General features: G+C 38.0%; 7 protein-coding genes across 8 annotated transcripts in view; 3 read left to right on the forward strand and 4 right to left on the reverse strand.

Moving 5' to 3' along the window:
• Positions 1 to 41: 41 nt before the first annotated feature.
• On the reverse strand, positions 42 to 3783 carry LOC109603462 (myelin expression factor 2). The gene is made up of 5 exons (XM_020019960.2): positions 3685 to 3783; positions 3014 to 3626; positions 649 to 1488; positions 434 to 569; positions 42 to 317 (listed from the first exon to the last, which is right to left on the reverse strand). Exons 2-5 carry the CDS (start codon positions 3617 to 3619, stop codon positions 259 to 261), a joined length of 1641 nt encoding a protein of 546 aa, XP_019875519.1. The 5' UTR covers positions 3620 to 3626; positions 3685 to 3783; the 3' UTR covers positions 42 to 258.
• A 214-nt stretch (positions 3784 to 3997) lies between these two features.
• LOC109603468 (phosphatidylinositol 3-kinase catalytic subunit type 3) lies at positions 3998 to 8090 on the forward strand. Its single transcript, XM_020019969.2, has 8 exons — positions 3998 to 4293; positions 4349 to 4537; positions 4590 to 4746; positions 4850 to 4996; positions 5052 to 5270; positions 5843 to 6015; positions 6070 to 6817; positions 6881 to 8090. The coding sequence occupies exons 1-8, from the start codon at positions 4223 to 4225 to the stop codon at positions 8018 to 8020; spliced, it is 2844 nt and encodes a 947-aa protein (XP_019875528.1). The 5' UTR covers positions 3998 to 4222; the 3' UTR covers positions 8021 to 8090.
• Positions 8091 to 8392: 302 nt separating this feature from the next.
• Positions 8393 to 12045, reverse strand: LOC109603464 (myosin light chain kinase, smooth muscle). Its single transcript, XM_020019962.2, has 9 exons — positions 11909 to 12045; positions 11149 to 11193; positions 11002 to 11092; positions 10738 to 10941; positions 10542 to 10683; positions 10292 to 10491; positions 10084 to 10236; positions 8766 to 9715; positions 8393 to 8532 (listed from the first exon to the last, which is right to left on the reverse strand). The coding sequence occupies exons 2-8, from the start codon at positions 11180 to 11182 to the stop codon at positions 8770 to 8772; spliced, it is 1770 nt and encodes a 589-aa protein (XP_019875521.1). The 5' UTR covers positions 11183 to 11193; positions 11909 to 12045; the 3' UTR covers positions 8393 to 8532; positions 8766 to 8769.
• A 140-nt stretch (positions 12046 to 12185) lies between these two features.
• On the reverse strand, positions 12186 to 13192 carry LOC109603457 (protein mono-ADP-ribosyltransferase PARP15). Its single transcript, XM_020019956.2, has 2 exons — positions 13032 to 13192; positions 12186 to 12978 (listed from the first exon to the last, which is right to left on the reverse strand). Exon 2 carries the CDS (start codon positions 12974 to 12976, stop codon positions 12395 to 12397), a length of 582 nt encoding a protein of 193 aa, XP_019875515.2. The 5' UTR covers positions 12977 to 12978; positions 13032 to 13192; the 3' UTR covers positions 12186 to 12394.
• A 217-nt stretch (positions 13193 to 13409) lies between these two features.
• On the reverse strand, positions 13410 to 16509 carry LOC109603459 (E3 ubiquitin-protein ligase Iruka). Its single transcript, XM_020019958.2, has 5 exons — positions 16380 to 16509; positions 15373 to 15600; positions 15213 to 15314; positions 14985 to 15097; positions 13410 to 14924 (listed from the first exon to the last, which is right to left on the reverse strand). The coding sequence occupies exons 2-5, from the start codon at positions 15454 to 15456 to the stop codon at positions 14300 to 14302; spliced, it is 924 nt and encodes a 307-aa protein (XP_019875517.1). The 5' UTR covers positions 15457 to 15600; positions 16380 to 16509; the 3' UTR covers positions 13410 to 14299.
• On the forward strand, positions 15633 to 16342 carry LOC109603460 (probable ribosome biogenesis protein RLP24). The gene is made up of 2 exons (XM_020019959.2): positions 15633 to 15792; positions 15852 to 16342. The coding sequence occupies exons 1-2, from the start codon at positions 15712 to 15714 to the stop codon at positions 16281 to 16283; spliced, it is 513 nt and encodes a 170-aa protein (XP_019875518.1). The 5' UTR covers positions 15633 to 15711; the 3' UTR covers positions 16284 to 16342.
• A 102-nt stretch (positions 16510 to 16611) lies between the features above and the next one.
• LOC109603466 (peripheral plasma membrane protein CASK) overlaps positions 16612 to 23637 on the forward strand; it is a 35671-nt gene continuing 28645 nt past the window's right edge. The window contains exons 1-10 of one of the 2 annotated variants that reach the window (XM_049965236.1): positions 16612 to 17741; positions 19428 to 19540; positions 19601 to 19706; positions 19768 to 19845; positions 20173 to 20351; positions 20405 to 20580; positions 20684 to 20809; positions 20930 to 21113; positions 21169 to 21287; positions 22031 to 22204. In XM_049965236.1, coding sequence (XP_049821193.1) covers positions 17683 to 17741; positions 19428 to 19540; positions 19601 to 19706; positions 19768 to 19845; positions 20173 to 20351; positions 20405 to 20580; positions 20684 to 20809; positions 20930 to 21113; positions 21169 to 21287; positions 22031 to 22204 — 1314 coding nt within the window. In that variant the 5' untranslated portion in view covers positions 16612 to 17682. The remainder of the gene's footprint in view (positions 17742 to 19427; positions 19541 to 19600; positions 19707 to 19767; positions 19846 to 20172; positions 20352 to 20404; positions 20581 to 20683; positions 20810 to 20929; positions 21114 to 21168; positions 21288 to 22030; positions 22205 to 23637) is intronic. The other variant, XM_049965237.1, reaches the window with a different exon arrangement.

Raw genomic sequence — 23637 nt, forward strand, 5'->3', positions numbered from 1 at the left:
ATTCTATTCTAATCTAATCTAATTAAATAAAACACAACTCATTACATTATCTAATGTAATTTATTTAAAAAAATTAATGTTACATTAATATTATTTAATCATTTTATATATTAGATTTGTACAACGAATTCATAAAAAAACTAAAAAACTAAGTCAAAAATGAAATGGTAAACGATCAAACATCCACAAAACACCGGAAACTATTTAATGATCCAGTCAATTCATAAGGTACCCTCAAATTCAACCAAGGAAACCAATTCAATGTAATAGTCTTGCTTCGATCACCCTCCCGTCAATACGTGCTCTGTCCAAACTTTCTAAAAATCCATTAAGGAAAACAATCAATCGGGCAAAAGGATGATAAATAAAAGGTGCGACTGACTGACAACAGTGACAAGTACAGCTAAGTGGTAAATTCAAGAAGAAAGGATACTGATAGCTCTCTCGGTTTGCCAAGGGGCGGCAAATTCGACCGCTATCTTGCCCAGGCCTTGTTCCTCGAACAAGATAATGTCGCCAAACTCACTGACCTTCTCGTGCAACAACTTATAATTCAACATGGGAGGAAGCTAGAATACGATCGATACGTTAACAAACACACACACACACACACCGCTAAAGGGGCTAATAGCGACGATGGCCACTTACATTGCTGATCAACATTTTCCTGTTGAACGAACCCCCACTCATATTTTTGTTGTCGGTTTGCGGGGACCGCATCATGTTATTCCCAAAATTGTTCTTCTGCCCGTCGAACGGCTGGTAACCCCCACCGCTACCGCCGCTGCCTCCGCCGCCTCCGCCACCCCCGCGACTCTGATTGTTCTGGTAGGCTTGGTTATAATTGGAGCCCTGATTCGAGTAGTTGTCGGAGCGCGAGAACGGCTGGATGGGGTTGGAGGGCATGTTTTGATTTACATTGCCGGGCCCGGACATTTGGGACTGGTTCTGATGAGCGAGGGAACTGGAAACGAGACTGTTCGCCAACGACAGATCCGTATTCGAAAGGCCGTTACCCAACAGAGAAGTCAGATTGGCCGCCTGCAGCACCGACTGATTGGTCAGAGAGGTCAGGGGATTGTTCAGGGAGGACAGGGCGTTGGCGACCTGCAGCGCCGAATTGGGCACGGCCCCCAGAATGCCGGCACCGATCTGACCACCTTGGTTGCCGGTCACCGACGGCAGATTCACACTGACATTGCGCAACGGTTCCCCGTTCGTTCCCAGACCCATTCCGACCGACTTCAGACCTTCGGGCAGTTTCAGGTTCTCGTTGCCACGGTCCATCCGCACCGTCATGTGACGGTCGAACAGCACCTGATTGTGCAACATCGATATCGCCTGCACCGCCTCCACCGGATGATCGTACTCGATTACGGCAAAACCTCGACTTCTGCCGTCTTTGTCTAGAGGAAAATCGACCTTCTGCACCTTACCGGCCAACCTAAACACCTCCTTCAACTTTTTCTTGTCAATGTTATATTCCAACTGTAAAACAACATTCAGAAAAATTCGGTTAGATCAATTACCCTTTTCGCACTTCAAACCCATTTCCTTTGTGTAATGGTGACAACTTCAACGACTAAACTATTTACTTTCGTTGTTTCTTTTGCCTTCTTTTTAATTGACGACGGACCAACAACAGAAGAGGAAAGGAAACTTTAGCAACATCCACCTTCCTGGCACTAATGATCTATTTGCTTTTTGCTTTTTGGAAATGGACCTTTATGAAACAAACGTTAAATAGTGTTGACCAGTGGCAGTTCGTGAGGTTTGAGCCTGGTGAGGCACATTATATAATGATCACTACGTAAATATTGGTTCTTTAAATCACAAATATCCCTCTTATACCAAACATCTTCCTTCCCGTGTTAGGTAATCAAATTTATCGTAGCAAGATATATGAAATCCATGGTTTTTTGTCCAATATTCAAATTAGGAATTGGACGGTTTAATTCTTTAACTACAAACACTAGTAATTTAAACAGGAAATACACATTCATTTAACACAAAATCCACCACGTCAACGACATTTCCTTCATATTGTAGCTAAAAATGACGTAGTATTAAAAACCTTTTCAAAACAGAATCCAAAACTGAAGAATCGGTAACGTTCGAGTGTGTTTGTAGGTATCGGTGTTTCGAGCCACGCCTCAAAAAAATATCAACCCGACCTGCCTCACCTGCCTCATCTGAGTAGCCGCCACTGGTGTTTACCCTTTTTTACACAATGGAAATGTTTGCCACAAATAAGTATCTACTAACGAAATGGCACACCAACTAACTGACTACTTCATGGTCTGTTCATAGAATGTCACACCTCTCATATTTTTTAACCACCTACTCCAATACAATCAATTATTATTTAAATTGACTTGAAACAATAAGTTTAATTCAATTTCTGATAAAAACTAATTTATAAACCTTCAACAATCATCGATGAAATGTTGATCAATAAATATATTTGGTAAATTTTGTTTCCAATTCCTTGTACTTCCAAAAGATTTTCAAAATATTTTAACAGAATAAAAATTGGGGTATTTCTGTACAAGTTAAGTCAAAGATATTTCCAATAAAATCCCAAATAAAACTAGCCTTTGTTAATAACTTCTTGAAGTACACAATACCACAAAGCCTCACTCACTAATTCCTTTGAATCTTATGAGAAAACCAAACTTCAAGTCCTGGAATGTCAATCAATTTGTGTGCACATTAATAAAAACTGGCATCCTAATGATTTTCTAAACAATTTAAATCAACAAAAAAAGCGCAACAGTCGCATAACAGTGAAATGGTATGCTAAATCTGAAAGCCTCTTGTATCATAAAATTAATGCAGTATATGCAGTAAACAAGAACCACAAAACAACAAAAACAACAACAACAAGAACAGCCTCCATTTCATCCCAACGGTACAGTCGGTCTTCTGACGAGACCAATAATTACTCCATTAGTTTCATATACTTGAGGCGAAGAGATGCTCGGTAACAAATAACTAACAATTAGATACTTACATTGGCGACAAACACCCTGTTACAAAGGGGCGCATCGATATTCAAGGACTCGAGAAATTGAGGACTGAGACCATAGGTGTTGCCCCAGCTGTTATCGTCTTGCCTGATACCCTTATGACTATCGAAACGATCTCGCTCATCTCTGTAACGACCGTCGTCCCTTCCTCCGACGCCGCCGCCGCCTCCGCCACGCTTACTTCCAACAATATTGCCATGCTTATCTCGCTGGTTGCCACTGTCCTCCCTGACAATCAGCTTGCGACCTTTAACCTCATACCGCTGCATGATCTCGAGGCACTTTTTCACGCTGACCGAATCGCTAAACTCGACAATGCCACAACCCTTCGGCTTGTCGTTGTCGTCGACGAACAACTCGACAAACTGTACATCACCGACCTCGCTCCGAAACAAATCTTTCATGTCCTGCCAACGATACTCATAAGGAATGTTTGATACGTACACACGGTTGTTGGAGGACTTCATGCTGCCGCGGTCGCGGCCCCTGTCCATGCTGCGATCGCGGCTGGCCTCCGAAAAACGGCTGGGCCGCTCTCGACGCGATCGTTCCCTCGAACGGTCCTTCTCGTCGAAGTCTTTGTTGCTCATATCCTTTCTGCAAAATTTTATGCTCTACTCACGACCCTTTCTATTTTTAACGTTCAGTTACTTACTTGGGTTTCGTCAATTACTATATATATTTATAAAAATCGATTATCAACCCAAAATAGCAACGCTTCCCGAAACTAATCGTTACAGTACTGACAACTGCCAAATTAATGGCACCAAATTCATATTGTCAATTGTAAATTAGTGGAAAAAATTAAAAAAATAACAATTAATTCCTTTCCATTAACATTTAACAACAATCAAAAATAATTGTTTAAATTAATTAAGGTTTAATTAATGTATGATGATGTATGATTTTTTTTACAAAGATTTATGTTTGCCGCCCTGTCCGCGACATTAACACGCATGCGCGGGTTTGTTTTTTGGGCATTTAAATTGTTCAAATTACCTTCTTTCTTTCCTGTTCGTCCACATGCGAAGTTAAAATTAACACAAACGAAAAAAAAATAGTATTCTCGTAAAAGGGAACCCAAATTAATGACAGTGGACACTTTGTCAGATACGTCAAACCAGTAACCCCACTTTGTTTGTTATGATGACAGCCAAACAATAAATATAAAAGAATAACGAAACAAACCAACAATGGAAGAAATTAGCGATAAACTGCACTACATCTACAGTTCCTCCCTCACCCAGAAAGTTCAAATCAAGATGTAAGTGTGGCTGTCCGTATATCCGGACCTTTCTGTGATAATTGGTTATTTCCAGCGGAACTTTGGAAGGGAAACGGGAAAAGCCCGGCTACAAGGAACTATTGGCGGACCCTATGCTCAAATTCTCCGGGGTTTATCAAGAGACGTGTTCAGATTTGATGGTAAAGTGTCAGGTGTTTGACAACAATCAGCCACTTGCTTTGCCCGTAACAACATCCCATAAGGCATTCGTGACACGTTGGAAGTAAGTAACATTATATAAATATATTCTAAACATTAATTGCGCGTTTTGATAGCTGGAATGAATGGCTGTCCCTACCAATTAAGTTTAATGACTTACCCAGGACTGCACAGTTAGCGTTGACAATTTATGATTGTTATGGACCAGATGATGTTGGTGTTGTTGGTGGCACTACAATATCTCTATTTAGTAAACACGCCTTATTTCGACAGGTACGTAATTATTAAAGTTATGTGTTTAAAGTGAATTATTTATTTAATAATTGAGGCCTGTTCCCCTATTTTCTATTACCTAACTAGTAGTAATTTTTTTCAGGGAATTATAGACTTGAAAGTGTGGCCAAAGAAAGAAGCAGATGGAAACATGCCCACAACAACTCCCGGTAAAGAAACGCAAAAAGGAAATGAAAAATATGGGTTATCAAAATTGGCCAAAAAACACCGCACTGGTCAATTAAGAAAGGTACAAAATGCTGTTAAACTTTGCTCTTGAAAACTAATTAATATGTATATTTTAGGTAGACTGGTTAGACCGATTAACATTTAGGGAACTGGAAGTGTTGAATGAAAGAGAAAAGAGGTCTTCAGATTATTTGTATCTTATGGTGGAGTTTCCAACAATTACAGTAGACAATATTGTCCACCACATAGTTTATTTTGAACCTAATGGCGAGGACATTTACACAGTTCGTGTCCAGACCGATCTTGTTGTCGTTCCAGACCAAGAAATATTGAAGGTAAATTATTTTACTTAATTATGTATTTAATATTCATTTTTAGTACTTACTTAATGTTTTTATCATTTTTTAAATAATGGCTAATTAGCTTGCATGTACCATGAAAAGATAAATGTAAATGTATGGCTTTTAAAGAATGTTATTATTGCGTGCTTTACAATTCGTCCACTTGAAAGGATTCCAATTAGTCGTTTTCATAATGGGCATTAGATACTTTCTTATTAAACAGGAAACATGTGTTTTTGCAATATTTTACGTTGTTTTCGTTTTGTTTCGGCCAACAGCTCAGGTAAGATTATTAACTGTGTGCATTTTTATTTTCCATTCATATGATAACTATCTTTTTAAAATATAATCACAATCGAAACGATTATCTTTAACGAGTATCTGTGTAAGACACAATAATTTTCACGTACAGCGATTAAAAAAATACACCTCAGGCTATCTATTCATTACAAGTAACAAATGGTAATAGACTAATTTAAATGTATCGGTGAAAACTTGAGTCAATTACATAAATACGATAAAAAAACATGTGGTCAATTTTGAAAAAAGTCGTTTTTTTATCGAAGGAGAATCTGGTCGAGAGCAAGCACCACAAGTTGGCACGTTCGTTACGTAGCGGCCACAGCGATAAGGATGCGAAGCCCAACGCAGAGATGCGTGATAAATTAAACACCATCGTCTCCTATCCACCCACCAAAATGTTGTCAAACGAGGAACAGGATTACGTCTGGAAGTTTCGGTAACTGTTGTTGATTTTTAAACCACAAACGTGCTTAATAATTGGGTATTTCAGCTTTTATCTGAGCACCAACAAGAAGGCTCTGGCCAAGTTCCTGAAGTGCGTCAACTGGCACCTGGAGAACGAAGTCCCCCAAGCGTTGGCGATGATGGAAAAGTGGGCACCGATGGACGTGGAGGACGCCCTCGAACTGCTCAGCCAGAACTTCCAGCACCGCGAAGTGCGCAAGTACGCGATTTCGCGACTGCAACAGGCCCCCGACGACGACATCCTTTTGTACCTTCTGCAACTCGTTCAGGCCCTCAAGTACGAGGACTTCGACACGATTAAAGAGGGCTACAAAAGAATATCTCCTGGACGGGACGTCGCGGCTGCGCACGACGCGCCACTGGAGAAACGCGACAGTCGCGAGAGCAACACGAGCCGTGCCCGAGCTCCGCCCGAAATGCGCCGATCCTCCAGCTACAACCAGGCCGACCAGTTGGCCGCCTCCAATGTGAACAGCGTGATCGAGTGCGAGCCCAACGACGCAAAACTGGAGCCTAGACCGATGAGTCTGCCCGAGGAGGCATTGGGTCAGTGCGACGTGCAACCACAGCCGCTGCTCCCTCCGCTCGCACCTTCCAACACGGATTCCGCCAACACGGACACTCTACAGAGTCACATGGTGGATGAAGAGACGGTGCAGGACCTGGCGGCCTTCCTCATACAGCGTGCTTGCAAAAACTTGCGTCTAGCTAACTATTTCTACTGGTATTTATTAATTGAGTGCGAGGATACGGACCCGGCCATCAAGCAAGACGTACGTCCCCTCTATTCTCACCCACAATTACCCTTTTAACTAATGGATTTGTTTGTTTTCTAGGTACAAGTCAGGGAGATGTACTTGACGGTGATGAAGACGTTCTCCCAAACGCTAGCCAAGGGCAACGAGGCCATGCAAAACAAACGCTACATCCTGAACAAGCAGCAAAAGTTCATTGACAAACTGGTGAAACTGATGAAGCGGGTGCTCAGCGAGAACGGCAACCGTCGCAAGAAAGTGGAGAAACTCCAAAGCCTGCTCGCCAATCCCGACGAGTTCAAATTCAACTTCACCAAGTTCGAACCCATCCCGTTCCCGTTGGACCCCGAGGTGACCATCGAAGGAATCGTCCCCGAAAAGGCCAGCCTCTTTAACTCGGCAATGACGCCATCCAAGCTGCACTTCAAAACCGCCAACGACGGAGAGTACGTGGCGATTTTCAAGCACGGCGACGACCTACGACAGGACCAACTGATCTTGCAGATGATCACGTTGTTTGATAAACTATTGAGGAAGGAGAACCTGGACCTGAAGCTGTCTCCGTACAGAGTCCTGGCCACGAGCACCAAACACGGCTTCGTGCAGTACATAGACTCCGTGACGGTGGCGGAGGCCCTGGCCGCCGAGGGCAGCATACAGAACTACTTCAGGAAGTACCACCCCCAGGACGGCAGCCCTTACGGCATCGAACCGGACGTGATGGACACGTACGTGAAATCCTGCGCCGGCTACTGCGTCATCACGTACATTTTAGGCGTCGGCGATCGTCATCTGGACAATTTGTTGCTGACCAAGGACGGCAAACTGTTCCACATCGATTTCGGCTACATTCTGGGTCGAGACCCTAAGCCTCTGCCCCCACCTATGAAACTGACCAAGGAAATGGTCGAGGCGATGGGCGGTGTCAACTCGGAGCACTACCAGACCTTCCGGAAGCTCTGTTACACCGCGTTCTTGCATCTGAGAAGGCACGCCAATTTGATGTTGAACCTGTTCTCGTTGATGATCGACGCTAGCGTTCCCGACATCGCTCTGGAACCGGACAAGGCTGTGATGAAAGTGTTGGACAAACTGAGATTAGATTTGGGAGACGAGGAAGCGGTGCACTATATTCAGAACCTAATTGAGCAGTCGGTGACGGCGGTCACCGCCGTCATCGTAGAACAGATCCACAAGATCACCATGTATATGCGAAAGTGAATGTTGTTCTATAAGTGTAATTACGTTTTTATTTTTATAAATTATTTCAAATATATTTTTTATTAAACCATTTACTTGTATTATTTCAATGAACCAAATAAAAAACTTAAGATGGCATAAAATTAAAAGTAACCACTGATAGAATAAATATTTAATCAATTCGTCACTATACATTATACACATTACAAGTATTATTATACACATACATATATGTCTTTAATCATTAATTTTTCTATCCATATTCATTCAATTAATAAGACACCAGTCTTAATTAATTAATTATGAACTAAAACAAATTAAATAATAAAATCTAAAAGTCCAAGGTGTGTATTAAATCGGTATCGATTTTTGCTCCCATTCTTTTTAATGCTATGATCGTATTGACCACTTTGATCCAACGTTTTTTGATGACGTATCTCCTCAATTTTGATTTACTTAGTTCTACATCTGAATGTTCGGTGAGAATATTCAACCACGGATGCTCGAGGGCTTCTGCGGCAGTTGGTCGAGAACTAAAATGTATTATTAATTAATTATTAACTAATTAATCTTGTTTGTTACATGAGTTTGGTATTAATTAGTTAATTTTCAATTGGGGACGTTAGTTAGTTTAAAACCTAAGATGTATGTGTAAATTTCAAGCATACCGTGTACCTAATAAGCCATTTTATTAGCCGACTTGTCCCGAGTAAGTAAAAGCTTAAAATATGGTACGCGTTGAAGAAAAGAGACTACCGGCGAATACCTTTTCAGTGCTGTTGATGGAATGGAGTGACTTTTTTATTGGCAGTCCTCAATTGGAAAAACGTGTTTAACGAACTAATCGACCTCTGTGCGAGGTGGTCGCTTTCCCCCCACTCGGACGAAATGGAACTGTGTCTGGGCGTCGGTCTGGCCGGCATTTTGGGCCGTTCCCATCGTTCCAGGAGTTTCAAAAGCAAGTCCTTCGTTCCGTTGATGTTGTTCGACCTGCTGGAGAACGACGCCGAGTATGCCACGTGATTGTTCAGCGAATCGGCTCGTTTAGCGGTCATTTTAGTTATCATGTGTCCGTCGATGAGTGGAACGTCTCTGCTCATGTGGTTTAATTTGTATTTGGTTCTTCTCCATGGTATCGTGCAGTTTGGACTGCTCGGGTGGTCTTTGGGCAGATCTTGGTTGCCGTTCAAAGGAGGTGATTGAGGTCTGGCCGAGTTATACATTTCGTAGCTTTCTTTGCTTTCCTCCGATCGATCGTGTTCGTCGAAAGGGCTTTTGTTATTGGTCATGTTCGTCGGCATGTTCGACAGTTGATACAGTTTATCTGATAATTTACGAATTTCCTCGGCAAGATTGATTCTTTCCACAACATCGTTAGTTTTTACTATGCCAGTACTGTCGGATGCTCTACGTAGTGAAGGCAGTTCATAATTATTGGACGTATAATTTAGGTATCTATTGTCAGCATCTGGCAGGGAGGAGAGGGATTCACAAGGAGACGGGGATCCACCCGACAACGAGTCTGTTATTAGGCCCTCGTTTCTATAAATCGGAGTGTCAACTTGAAAGATATAAGGTGAATTTGGATGTTCGTTCCACCTCTCCACAAACTGACGTAGATTATCTTTCGTGACTTCCATCGGTGGCTTAGGGGCATTAGTTTCTTTCCTTTTTAGCCACGCATGTTTTAAGCAATCACTTGCCAACATTCTTTTACTGCAATAAGACAAAGACCCGATTAGTAACTGTCTAATTAATCAAATTGAATCTAATCACAAACTAATTGGTCTTTGTTTCACATAAACTATCCAACAAAACCGATTTTTCTATGTTTATTATTGTGATACAAAACAAATCTACATTTCACTTACAGCTTCTACCTCTAATCTCAATAGAATAGATAAGATACACCGTATACTTTTCGGAATTTGTTATTATCTGCGAAGAAAATATTAATGAAATTTGACTGGCACCATGTGATAGATAAGTCGTGTTAGATTAAGGTAAGTAAAGTTAAAATTAATTCAGAATTTAAAACAAATCGTCATGGTTTTCAAATTAATTGTAGCATACATAAAGCTCACCTCATATCCTTAACTAAAAGCCTTTCTATGAAATCCTTAGCATTATCTGATATCTCTAGAAAAGCTTCATCATCAAAGTCGTACTTGGCTATAGTCACATTAGCCATTGTTTCTACGTCTGTAGCTCCCATAAAGGGGGAAAGACCAGATAAGCTACAAAAAAGTCGTTCATACGAAGTAATTCCTCAATAAAGAGGGTGATACTCACAGAACATAGCATATAACTCCGATGGACCACATGTCAGTTCCGTATCCAATAGAATCGAAGTTGACAACTTCCGGGGCAACAAACTCAGGTGTTCCAAACAAAACCTGAAGCTTTTTACTAGGGTCAAAACGTCTGGCCAGTCCGAAGTCTATGATTTTTATCCGGTTTCCAGTTTTGGTCAGACACAGCACGTTTTCTGGCTGCAAAAACGACTTTGAGTTGTGGTTTCAAACCAATTTGTTGGTAGTACCTTCATATCCAGATGTAGGATTTTCTGTTTGTGTATGAAGTCCATGCCCTCGCATATTTGCCTCATGAAAACCGTGCAGCTTTTCTCCGTTAAAATGAAGTCGTCATCAATTACACGTTCAAACAGTTCACCACCTTCAATTCTGCAAACCGTAAATGCACAATGCCTATGAGTCAGTTGATGGAAGACAACTTACAGTTCCAGTATAACAGTCATTATTTTCCCATTCTCAAATGCGTCATATATTTGTATGAGTCGGGGATGTTGGAGTTGTTTCATTATGTCTATTTCACGTTCGACATTCCTCCTGTCTTCTTTCTTAGGTACGGCTATAAATTTTGCTGCCAATGCCAAACCACTGCTTTTCTCTCGACAGCGATACACTGTGCCAAATTTTCCTCTAAAATTATTATACCTTGTTGTTGTTTATTGTTTGCATTTTAATCTGATTGTAAAGTACCTTCCTATTTCAGTTTCTAAGTCGTACTCGTCCTTGGGGTCTACATTCCTTTTTATTTCCACATTTCTGTATGGGAAACTCAGTTGGACCTCTAAAAATTAAAGAAAATAACTTGAATTGAAGTTAGAGAAGAAGTTTTAGACTTACCCCCAACGGGATCATTCTCATCCACCTTTATCATATTTATAATTCCTAAAAATTAGTGTTTCCAATAAAAATAATTAATGTATACAATTTTAACTGATTAATTTATTTGCGCTCCTTAATAATTAATTAATGGACTGCTGAAATATGATACACGTATAATTTATAAATTACAGAAGCAGTCACAACAATCAAAAATCTCTGCCAACGGAATCTAAACATGTATATACGTTCTATGATCTAAATTTATCTTTTACTCTCTATGATGACTAAAATAATATTGTAATTTTTATATAATGTATTTGTAATCAATATTATTCTTTTATGCGTTTATTTTGTAGTAATAATTGTTAAAATAAAAACTGATTTAATTATATCAAATAAGAAGTAAATTTAAAAAAGCTCTTAAATGAATGAGGAAATTGTTGACTTCATTATTAATCGTGGTGCGTTAAATATATCACAAAAATTAAGGAATTTGGGATTGTATGGCACTTGTAAACATTTAATTCCTTCTATTTTTACATAATTCTGTTTTTTAATATATAAATAAATATTCTTGATATTAAATTACCAGTCGGATTGTTATCGAATTAATTACTGCGCGTCTTGACTTAATAAAACAGAAACAAATTGGCGAGGACACCATCAAGCATGGCTAAGTTTGTTTAACAGTCTATTTATATACATGAAAACGTACAAGTTATAATGGGTATTAGCTGGCGATTGTTAATATCAATTACATGCACAATTGAATTGTTACCTCGTCGTTATGTAAACACTGAAAGTTTCAGGCGTCCCGTACAAATTAATACATATTTCTACAAAGGTGTTAATCGGACGAAACAGTAGAATGCGTCCCGACGTTCTCGAGAGCCCCGACGCCTCAACGTCACCTCGTTGCGGTTCCAAATTTAGATTCACGTTCTCTAACAACGCCACAAATCACATGGATTCGTTTATGGTACATTATAATAAATGTAATTAAAATGTTAAAGAAATTATTTGGAGGGAATGAAACCAATAAATAAATCAATATGTAATGTTACCATAAAAAATAAGAATTTATTTATTACATATACAGGTAGGTAACTAATTCTTAGACAAGTACTTAAAGTATCTTAGAAATATCAGTCTCACTCTTTTACATTATAAAAAATATTTTTATAATGAAATACATTATATAATTAACAACATAAAATATAAAACTGAAAAATATAATTTCGTCAAAACAATTTTTGATATAAAATTATAAAACGGAAACATAATTAACAAAATACTTGGGATAGTATTCACAATCAAAATACTTAACAAATGTGGCCCCATTGAGACTTCTGACAGTGTCGAATCCATAGTCAGGCAGAAAAATGTTCGAGTCCGCCACCTGAGAGTTCTGAATCAGGACGTCGGCGACGAACATTGACCTAAAGAGTCCGTTGCTTCTGCAGGAATGTTTGTTGGCCAGATTTGGTGCTGCAGAGAAGTACACCCCTGGCCCATACTTGAATCGCTTGCCCATTCTCCAGTCAAAGTTGTAGCAGGAAATTGATTCGGCGTTGTTGCTGTCAGTGTCATGGAAAAGATGCAGTTCAGATACAGAACCTCGACTTTCGTAGTCCTTCTTTTTTAGGCAGTACTTTGTGTACAAGAGAGGGTTTTGAATTTTGAATATTCCTTCCATGTACGTGTAGTAGCTGCCTTTTACTAAGTCATAGACGAATGTGTATTCTTCACTGCGAGGATCCAGTGGGATAACTTTGTATCTTTCATTGAATATATCCATTGGGTACCAATGTTTTGGTATGTACCCTTGTACTTCTTCGAATATCATTGCTAACATACAAATTTTTGTAGCGCTTAAATGTAACGTCAATCCCCATACATACCTCTTAATGTAATAATAGTAAGAAGTAATAACTATGTAGTTAATTGTAAATTGCACATTTGAGGCAAGTGCAATTTTGCAAAACAAACAAACCAAACTACCTGTGGATCATTTATTTAGAGGACCCTTTTTTAAATTCTGTGTTCTGCGTTTGCAGATAACTAATTTAACTATTAACTCACCAGAGGTCGACACGATGTAGGTAACTAGGTTACTGTTCTAAACAAAAATTTTGAATTATTGTTTACATGTCTCCAGCTGAAACAAGCTTAAATTTGGGAATTATGTTGTCGATGTTTGAATTTATTAGTAAAAATTAGTATTTATCAAAAAGATGTGAGTATTAGAAAAGTGATGCTTCATTAGTAAAATAACGAAGCGTCTTTAATATAATTTATTAATTACAGAATATCACAACATACATAAATCAAATATCAAGTCAAGCTTCCTTACTAAATCACTTTATACAATTTGAACAAAACTAAATTTGATCATTTTTACATTCCATAACAAATTCATACATAATATACAGGGTTCAAAGTTTAAATAAATTTCAATTCTTATCAAGTCTTATTTTGAACCATATTATATAAATTATACAATTTCTTACCACGTAATTATTCACAGTACATTTCAATTTAAATATATAACAATTTAAATAGATTAGAGGAATGACTAAACTTAAGAAAAATGTACTGTACATGTTTCAGTATCAAGAAGGAATCGTACCCGTATCATTTTTCTTATATTTAATCAATGTTACATACAGAAAAACGTAATTTATAATCCGCAACAAGCTAACGTGTGTTCATTTCAATTTTGTGATACTTGTTTCATATCCCGTCATTTCTTAAAACTTACAGATTATATAACATACTATATAATTCTATTTTCGAATAGAACTATACATTATTTTGCAACTATTCATAAAGAATGCAGTTTGTGCCGCAAATACTCAAACAAACAATATGCATGTACAGAAATTAAATAAATACGTTCACGATAAAAACATCCGAAACTACATCACGCGTTAAATTAAATTAAATGATTAGATATAGAGACAGATAAGCAGTAAAAATGTAAATGAATTGAAATCTGTTTATTTGGTATATTATCATATCGTAATCATCTTATAATCAATCAATTTAAAGTATACTATACCTAAACAGTTTGTTTACATTTGTAGTAGTCGGATCGTTCGTAAAAGCGTGTGTGTATTCTTTGGAAATGAAGTAAGGGTTGGAGGAGTGGTGGGGGCTATTACATTCCTCAAAAATCGTTGAGGTGACTCCTGCCGCCGGACTGGTCCGAGGGATCCGTGTTGCTGTTCGACGACGACGAACTCGGATTGTTCTGGAACAAATTCCTGATCACGTTGAAGGCGGAATTGCCGTCTTGACTGCTGGACGAACTGTCCGATTCCGGATTGTGATCGGGACCGTTGGGGTCGGCGGCGTTCTGCAGGTTCTGTCGACAGATCGGACAGGTGCCGTGCAGTTCGAGCCACGGTCTGATGCAGGGCTCGTGGTAGATGTGGAGGCACGGCAGTTGCCGCACCTCCTCCCTCAGCACGAAGTCCTCCCAACAAACCGAGCACTGCAGCTTGCTGTTCACCTGCTCCTCGTCCACTTTGACGACGGCAAGCGCATCGATTGTCTCCTTGGACACCGGCGGCGGACCTGTGCTGTCCATCTGGTTCAGAAGCTGAGTAACGATGGCGTCCAAGCCCTCGCGGCCCCACGCGTAGTCGCCTGGATTGCCCAGGAACAGTTGCATGTTGGCGGCCGTGCCGATGTTCACACCCACACCCAGATTGATGAAGAACTCCTGGATCATGTTCTCGAACGGCATGTTGTTCTGTCGCAGGTTGGACGTGGCCAAACGTGTCAGTGTCCTGCAAGTAGTCGACTGGCATTAGCACAACACAATCATGGACCTCAAACTTTAACCGTACCTTGGACGAATTATCCGGGCCCGGGCTGAGTTCGGGTATCTTCTGCCCGGACGGTTTGAGGTGCGGCCTCTCCTGTCCGGTACTTGGGGAAATGGATATGGTATGTCATCCATCTAATTGTAACAGAGCATACACATTAGTCGAGCATGAAATCAAAATTATGTGTATATATCGTTATAGATGAATCATCTACTAAATATGAGTAAAAAAGTGTGTAAAAAATCATACTTCATCATCTTCCCAATCTTCATCGATCACATCATCACCGGTGTCTGGATTTTCTTGCAGCTCCTCGATAAATCCATCGGAACAGTGGGGGCACGTAAAATTCTACAAACACAACAGATAGTATCAGTGACATGTCGATCGTCCGACTGTGCACACTTACGGCGGATGCATTTTGAAATTGTACATTACACATGTGGCAGTAGAATTTTAACGTGGGACGATCCTCGACCGCTGCCTCCGCCATTTCTCGCCAATTGGCCAATACAATATCGATAACACGGAACGACGGGGATGAAAATTATCAGATCGGACTCAGACCAGCGCTACGTACCCACAATACACCATAACTTCCAACACAATGAATTTAGCCGCACACCGATGAATGAACCTGGAAATTGTTTACCGATGAAAATCACCAGATTCAAGTGATGCCAACCGCGACTCCTTTTTAGACTGTAAACAACGGGGGTGCACGTGCGAGCGCACCTAACACACGAAAATGCGTATTGAATCGTGTTACTTTTGCTCCTCGAGGATATATCCGGGACACGGGATACAGTTTGTCAGGAACGACTGCAAGGTGAGTGCCACTGATTCGCATTTGACGTTTCACGACGTACTTAACCAACAAATTTGTAGATCTTCAAATTTTGCCGATCAAAATGCCATGCGGCGTTCAAAAAGAAGAAGAACCCACGTAAAGTTAAATGGACTAAAGCGTACAGGAAAACTGTCGGCAAGGAGTTGGCTATTGATCCGTCGTTTGAATTTGAAAAGCGTAGGAACATACCGATGAAATACGACAGACAGACATGGAATAAGGCTATTGAAGCTATGAAGAAGGTGGAAATTATCAAACAGAAGAGACAGAGGAACTATGTGATGCAGCGTCTCCGCAAGGGCAGAGAACTGGAACAAGAAAGAGATGTCAAGGAAGTACAAAGGGACTTGTCGCTTATTAAATCACCTGCTGCTGGTCTTAAAGAAAGGAAACAGGACGAGAGTGTGATGGAGGATGATGTGGAGGAAATGGAAGGAATTGTTGAGGACGGAGGCGAAGTTACCTTGTAAACTTTTTTCAAAATTTAATTTATGTACCTATATTTTTTAATAAAGTTGTTTACAAAAGCTTTACGTATTATAATTTGAACTTAAGCTAGTACTAACCTGATGAATATAATAAATGTATGCACAATTTTTGTAAAAATTGTTTGATAATTTTCCCAAAATTTTTATTGCATGAGACTGACACTTATCTACTATTTTGATTTCTTAATGTCATTATTTCAGTCAATTTGATTAACTCAAAAACGTCACATTTATAAACAAATTCCTGATTTATCTGTTTATGTATGTTTAATTGAAACAATAATTAATCAAAGTTGTTGTGGATTAATAATATAATAAATTATTCTGGTCTTTTTTGGAAAATATATTTCAATTTTATTGTCTCAAACAGTACAATAATTTTATTTGATAAAATATTTAATAATAATACTAAAATAAATTCTTCTGGTCATTTGCAGTTGTAGTTCTTGTATTTATTACCCCTATGGCTTCATACATGTTGATATATTCTGGCCACAAAATAGAATATGAAGTTGTGAGAATTCTAGTTTTTCAGAGGATTGTCTTGTAGATATTGAACGTTTAAGTTGCTGTTGTGAGATTTATAAGGATGAAAAAAACTTAATTCTCCTTCTGGTAAAGGGACAATAAGATATATTGAATTTTGAAACATAAAATATCGATTTGTTCCTGCCTTTAAATGTACTTGTATAAAGTTCAAGATTCTTGTTATTACTGCCATCACAGAAGAAGATTAAATTTGCCCCTTTCAAGTGAATGCACCGGTCGCCGCCGCCGCACCGATGCGACGAAATGGAAAGTCGCCGGGGGCGCGCCGCCTATGCCGATTGCAATCGCATCGAACTTCTGCACGTTTTCTCGGAAATCCATTAGTTTTTCCAGGAAAACACGGTACCGCCAAGTGGCGGCGCATGTGTCCTTGCCACAGTCCGCCTGTTAGTTGCCTGTTCGGTCCGTCAGAGTGTCAGTCACTCCGAAAATCCTGTGCCGACCTCACTGGGTGTGTTAATAACACGGCGTATCGTTCATAAAACTCATCACAGTGCACTCTAGCCTGTGGATACGTTTGGCCGCGTACGCCTTGACTGATACAAAAAAATGGACATCGAGGAGGTGTGGTTGTAGTAATGAGTCTGTGGTTACCGGTTTGTGCGGTCGTAGGCAACCCAGCGGACGGGCGTGCGAAACCCTTGCATAATAAACCGTTCAAACAGCCCGTTTAGCCCACCGCAATCCGTCACGGCGAATCACGATTTGTTTCAGTGCGATTGGGAATGCTGACGCGCGTGGTTCGTTCGTAATCGGCATAATATCGACACAAACATGATTTCCTAACGTTACTTTGAATGTCAAGCAGTAGGTTAATTTATTTGTTATTGCCATGGCAGAAGAAGAGGTGCTCTTCGACGATGTCTACGATTTGTGTGAAGAAATCGGAAGGTGTGTTAAACAAACAGTTCACTCGCACCATTTACACATCTATTATTTTTATTTGAACACACTGATGTTTTTCGTTAGGCAACACTATTTGCGTTTTATATACTCCAGTTCGACAATTGTCGATTTTGTATAGTTTATTGTACAACGACCGTACTATTTTAGGTTACGCCCCTCGACTGAAGGAGCGAAATTACTCCCTTTAGTCAAATTTTTACACACACCTATTCCTTATTTATAATATGGTTAAAATCACATAAATTTTACGTAAATACTTAAATATTTACATAGAGTTGTAGAGTGTGTACACACACACAGTTAATAAACTCTTCATGTTTTTTTTATTACTTTAACTGGGTGTAATTTTAGCAAATACGAGTAAAATGTGCTTAATATTGTAGTTCTAGAATAAATGTAATAAAATGTAAAACAAGTAATATTAAATTAAATTTATTAATAAGTAATTATTGAATCTAATTACTCATAAAGTATGAAAATTAATTAAAAATCAAGTGTAAGCCAATGTATTTCAAATTATATTTAGTATATTTTGATGTTTTACAAAAAAAATCTGGTTGTTTTATTTTAATAAACCATAATTTTAGTAAAAATTAGAAAAATATCCTTTACAACGTTGCTGTTACCTTAAAAGTAACTGTTAAATTCATAGAATAAATTAATTTTAGTTTATAAATAAAGTAAAACAAAGTTTCAGTGATAATTAATTGATTAATTAGATATAATTCTACAGAAAGTGTCTTAATTGAAAGCAATTGAAAACGTAAAATACCACTGAAAATTAACACCTTGTATAAATTGCCCTATTTAGATAAAAAAAATTATTAAAAATCTGATATTACAGGAACTAAAAACATGTTTGTTGGTAATAAAATCATTAAATGTTTATGCAAGGTCTAATTCAAATAAAAAAAGGGCGTATTAAAAATATATTTTTGACTAAAATTAGTGTTTTAACGCACGTGTATCGTACGCACACGAATTGTTTTAGTTCCGGCCGATGGGTGAAGTAACTAGATATTTTCGACATGATTAAACACGGTCACTTCATATACAATCTGCTCAAATTATTGGTCAACTAATGTTAATAAAGGGATTAGGTCATTACGTGCACGACTTCCATAAAATTGCTGTGTGTGGTATAATTAGTACAAGACAAAAGACTAGATTTCATTACCAGAACAGCAATTAAAATTTTTATTTAATTAATGATATGACCCAGGATTTCCTGAGTTCGAAGTATCTAAGCACAGAGCATCATTTCTATTTAAAGAACCTCGTGACATTATTTATTGTATTAAAATGTCTTATTTAATACATAATTTGTTGGAAACACTTTATTTGTATAAAGGCATAAATTTAGTTTTTAGTTTATTTATTCGTTGGCATCACTAGAACTGCACATAATAAATAAATTTATGTGCTAATAATAAATATATTTACATAAGATGGGGTAATTTGCGATGTAAGAAAATAAGCAACGGACGCCTTTCCACAAAAATGACATGACCTGCTTATAATAAACAGGAAATGTCATCTGTTAATTGTTACAAATAACTGTGAATACATTTCAACTAATTAACGTGACGCACTCTTTGAAAATTCCATTGTTATTGCTAGGAAAATCTAATTACAATTCGTAATTAATTTAAATCTGTTTAATTTGTCTAGGGGACCATTTAGCGTAGTAAAACGATGTCTGCACCGTCAAACGGGGCAGCAATTTGCTGCCAAAATTGTGGACGTCGCAAAATTCACTTCCACTCCAGGATTGAGTACGAACGGTGCGTTTGTCGCACACACTGTTTATTTACCGATAAATCTAAACAATTTCATGCTTTCAGATCTGAAAAGGGAAGCTACAATATGTCACATGCTCAAACATCCGCACATTGTGGAATTATTAGAGACGTATTCGTCGGAGGGAATGCTTTATATGGTTTTCGAATTGTGAGTATCCACTGAAAGCGTAAAACCTGAATGGGGCACTCAGTGACCGTTTTGTTTTCAGCATGGACGGCTCCGATCTTTGTTACGAAGTCGTTCGAAGGGCTGCAGCAGGATTTGTTTACAGCGAAGCTGTTGCAAGGTAACAATCACACTTTACAACTTAACTCAACAAAATAATTCATCAAATTAATTTAATTAATGAACAAGAAGTTTTAAGATGCACAAAATTAAACGTAAATAATGAGCACCCTGTATAAAAATTAAGGACATTAATAATGGCTCCTTATAGGAGGGTCCTTTGTTAATGTGTGTGCCAAAAATGAACTTTCCACCATCAAAATTAGTGGCTTTATAGCCACTTTAGTGACACTACTCCTGAAAATCAAAAAATGTTGGAAAAGAATAACTCAAAAACTATCAATCAATCCATCCACCTAATTTTAATTGTTTTTTTGTTTTTGTTTAGCCATTACATGAGGCAAATTTTGGAGGCCCTGAGGTACTGCCACGAGAACGACATCATCCATCGTGACATCAAACCCGAATGCATATTACTGGCGACGAAAGAGAATTCGGCACCCCTAAAACTCGGAGGATTTGGCGTGGCTGTCCAACTATCCGACAGACACCCCGTCAACATTATAGGTTGGCATTAACTTTTAAACAAATGTGCTTTGATTCACACGTACTCGTTGCAGGGAGAGTAGGCTGTCCGCATTTTATGGCCCCGGAGATAATAGAGAAGAGACAATACAGCAAAGCGGTGGACATATGGGCGGCGGGGGTGCTGCTCCACATCCTGTTGTCGGGCACGGTCCCGTTCCACGGCAGCGGACGCCGCTTGATGGAGGCCATATGCAGGGGGAAGCTTCACGTTAGTATTACCCATTCTCAACTTCACCGTCTAACTTTTTTTATGCCACCAATTAAGTCGTGTATTTATCATTAAAATTTCTAATTAAGTTCCATCTTTTCAGATTGACAACTCACCCCAGTGGGAATTCATTAGCGACAACGCCAAAGATTTAGTTCAGCAAATGTTAACCGTAGATCCGAAGCAAAGGATAACTATTCAAGAAATTTTAAACCACCGGTGGCTCAGGGTGTGTACTTGCGTCTAATTACTCGCCTTTTATTTGATTTTAATTTGAGTTTCAACTTCTGGGACTGTCAGATGCTTTGAAACTATTTTATTAGTGAAAAATAATATTTAAATGTTTCAGGACAGGGACAAGGGACTGAAAATCCATCTGGCGAACACAGTAGAAGAATTAAAAAAGTTCAACGCACGACGGAAATTAAAGACTTTTATATTGAGTGTTGTTAATTCTAGTAAATGGTATCCGTACGACGATACGAATGCTGATAGTTTTTCCGATTTTGGTGATGATGAAGTGTCTTCCTGCGGTAAGTTATATATGCACTTAACCTATTTATTGACTACAATCGTGTTTCGTTTCAGCCGTAGCAACAATCATTGATTCGTTAGACGATATATACTGCCTTCAAGAGTCGCAACCCCAAGAAAATGCGCATTTACTTGAACTACTTGAGGACACACATTTGCACGTTATACTTGAAGTGAGTAACGAGGGATATCCTTCACTCATCCCTGAGATAAAGTTGTTTTATTTATTTATTTATTCTCTTAAATTAACTAGAATTTAATTAAGATAAAACAAAGAGTCGACCCCATAAAATTAATTAATCACAGTGGTGGTCATATGAGTAGAGATAAATTTAACGAAACAGATAAAATAACGTTACTTTCACTGGCGCACACGAATTGTTTTAATTATAGATGTTCCTGATAGTAAATAAACGTAAAACATTTTGTAGTTTTGCTCATTTTGACGATAAAGCAAAATTAGGTCAGCGTAAAAATCAACGTCCACACCTTTCACATTATTGCAGAAAATGTTTTATCCTTTGTGTTCGCATTTCGTCCAGCCATGCATAAACTGTTTGGATAACTCGATTTACTTTTGCGCTTTCATTTGATTCCACGAATTGTACTTTGAAAATTTAAGGTGTAATATTAAATAGTATTTAATTAGCTTCGGTTATAATTATGGCCAATGACGTAAATTATAATTCAAAGGGGAAATATAAAATTTATACATACATTTCTACGGAATTGGGCTGCTTCTGTGTTTTATCTATTATATTTTCTAGCACAAGTATTAAATATGTAGAATATATAGAATATAGAACTTGCTTTTGATTGTCAATTACACTTATACTGATCAAGAGAAAACAATTGACAAATTTGTCATAAATTTATAATTTCCTCCCTAAAGTTAATACGTTGATAACTTTTTTAGTTATTCGACCGCATCGCCAGCAAATCGGCGACGCCGTTGAGGCCTCCCCAGAGCGACGCTGTCCAAATAGCCCGTGACGCCGCCGACGCACTCCGCGAGCTGGAGAACCGCCGCGACACCGACCACAGGGACCTGCAGGAATTGAGGGACTTGCTTTGTCGTCCACACTTTAAGGTCAGTCACTTTTTTTTCTTTTGTAAACTCTCAGTAATCCATACTGATGGTTGGGACAATAAATATAAGTTGTGTGTGGTGGGTAGGTTGATTTACCAGTCAAATAAAAATACATAAATGTTTTTAAATTGTACAGAAGTGACGAAATTCCACTTAAAATACAATTTAATAACTTAACTTAATTTTTAAGAAAATGGTGGATGCGCCGGGAATTCTTGAAACAACAATTTATATGTTTTATTTTTTAGTTTTATCCTTAAATGATAATTTGAAGTATTTTATTTATTCTTTATTAACTGATAATATTACAGAGTACAATGTTATATAAATTAAGTGTCCTATAAATCAATTGTTACATATATTTTGAAGTAAGTGGAGAAGTTAAGTAATAAGGAAAGTTTGAAATCACTTATATATGTCACTTAATTAAATAACGTTCGGAACTGGGTATAAATTTAATATTACACATACCCAGATTATATAAAATTATAACTTGTTACATACAGAATAATTTACCTAACTTTTTAATTAGCAGTTTACGGAGGACGGGAAAAGATATTGATTTAAATTTTTATAGCAATTATAACTGAACAACTGAGCTTTTTAACATCAAAATTGGTGGAATTTAAATACAAAAATATAACAAAGTTGATGGCACTTCCAGGAAAACCGGAAGTGAAATTTAGTTCAATATAAATTAGAAAACTTAGTTCAAGTCAAGTTATATTTGTTGTGACAAATTCATATCAATACCTTTTTTAGTTCTCCATGTACTTCTAATGAATAAGTTGTATGTATTAATACCAAATGTAATTAATAATTTATTTAAATATTTCCTGAGACAATAATGATTGAATATTATTATGCCTACTTGCAGTACGTTATTCGGTTTATAAAACAGGATATTTTTTCATTTGTTCCCAACAGAAGAAAGGACATAAATATACATTAAAATAGGGCCCCATATATTTAAAGGTTTAGCGAGGTGTCGCGTCAGCCGGAGTTGCAACCGCAGCGGAAATACTTTTATCCCCACATATGTAATGTTGCAGTGATCTTTCGGATTCTATTACCACGTCCGGAATATTCATTATACAAACACGTGCGGTTGCTCCAAAGCCAAAATGTTAGGTACATACGTGTAAATGTTACCCAATAACTTTTAATTTCAACTCACCCTTGTTTTTGGAATAATTTGCGAGTTTTGAAGTTTTCGGATGTTTGACGAACGTTTCAAGCTGATTACGCTGCTTCATTATGTCTGTTTTTATAGTAATTTATGAAGGGGGAACATCAAATATAGTCATTATTAACCAAGTTTATTGTTTTAACTATTATTCTAGTTTAAGCTTTGATAAATGTGTGTAGAAGTAAAGAAATATTAGTGTAAAATTGTTTCTAAAAGCAAATAAGTCTTCTTTGGACCATTTCAC

This window comes from Aethina tumida, chromosome 3, assembly GCF_024364675.1.
Source record: "Aethina tumida isolate Nest 87 chromosome 3, icAetTumi1.1, whole genome shotgun sequence".
Lineage (NCBI taxonomy): Eukaryota > Metazoa > Arthropoda > Insecta > Coleoptera > Nitidulidae > Aethina > Aethina tumida.

Bases quoted from the DNA above. Each gene is read 5' to 3' on its own strand.
- LOC109603462 (XM_020019960.2), bottom strand. From the start codon at position 3,619: ATGAGCAACAAAGACTTCGACGAGAAGGACCGTTCGAGGGAACGATCG. The intron at 1,489-3,013 runs GTAAGTATCTAA...GTTGTTTTACAG, and splicing joins ACAGGGTGTTTGTCGCCAAT to TTGGAATATAACATTGACAA. The intron at 318-433 runs GTATCCTTTCTT...ATGGATTTTTAG, and splicing joins GCAAACCGAGAGAGCTATCA to AAAGTTTGGACAGAGCACGT.
- LOC109603468 (XM_020019969.2), top strand. From the start codon at position 4,223: ATGGAAGAAATTAGCGATAAACTGCACTACATCTACAGTTCCTCCCTC. The intron at 4,538-4,589 runs GTAAGTAACATT...GCGTTTTGATAG, and splicing joins GCATTCGTGACACGTTGGAA to CTGGAATGAATGGCTGTCCC. The intron at 5,271-5,842 runs GTAAATTATTTT...TTTTTATCGAAG, and splicing joins CAGACCAAGAAATATTGAAG to GAGAATCTGGTCGAGAGCAA.
- LOC109603459 (XM_020019958.2), bottom strand. From the start codon at position 15,456: ATGGCGGAGGCAGCGGTCGAGGATCGTCCCACGTTAAAATTCTACTGC. The intron at 15,315-15,372 runs GTAAGTGTGCAC...TTGTGTTTGTAG, and splicing joins AATTTCAAAATGCATCCGCC to AATTTTACGTGCCCCCACTG. The intron at 14,925-14,984 runs GTACGGTTAAAG...GACTACTTGCAG, and splicing joins GCCCGGATAATTCGTCCAAG to GACACTGACACGTTTGGCCA.
- LOC109603457 (XM_020019956.2), bottom strand. From the start codon at position 12,976: ATGATATTCGAAGAAGTACAAGGGTACATACCAAAACATTGGTACCCA.
- LOC109603464 (XM_020019962.2), bottom strand. From the start codon at position 11,182: ATGATAAAGGTGGATGAGAATGATCCCGTTGGGG. The intron at 11,093-11,148 runs GTAAGTCTAAAA...TTTAATTTTTAG, and splicing joins TGAGAATGATCCCGTTGGGG to AGGTCCAACTGAGTTTCCCA. The intron at 10,684-10,737 runs GTAAGTTGTCTT...TACGGTTTGCAG, and splicing joins ATGACTGTTATACTGGAACT to AATTGAAGGTGGTGAACTGT.
- LOC109603460 (XM_020019959.2), top strand. From the start codon at position 15,712: ATGCGTATTGAATCGTGTTACTTTTGCTCCTCGAGGATATATCCGGGA. The intron at 15,793-15,851 runs GTGAGTGCCACT...ACAAATTTGTAG, and splicing joins TTGTCAGGAACGACTGCAAG to ATCTTCAAATTTTGCCGATC.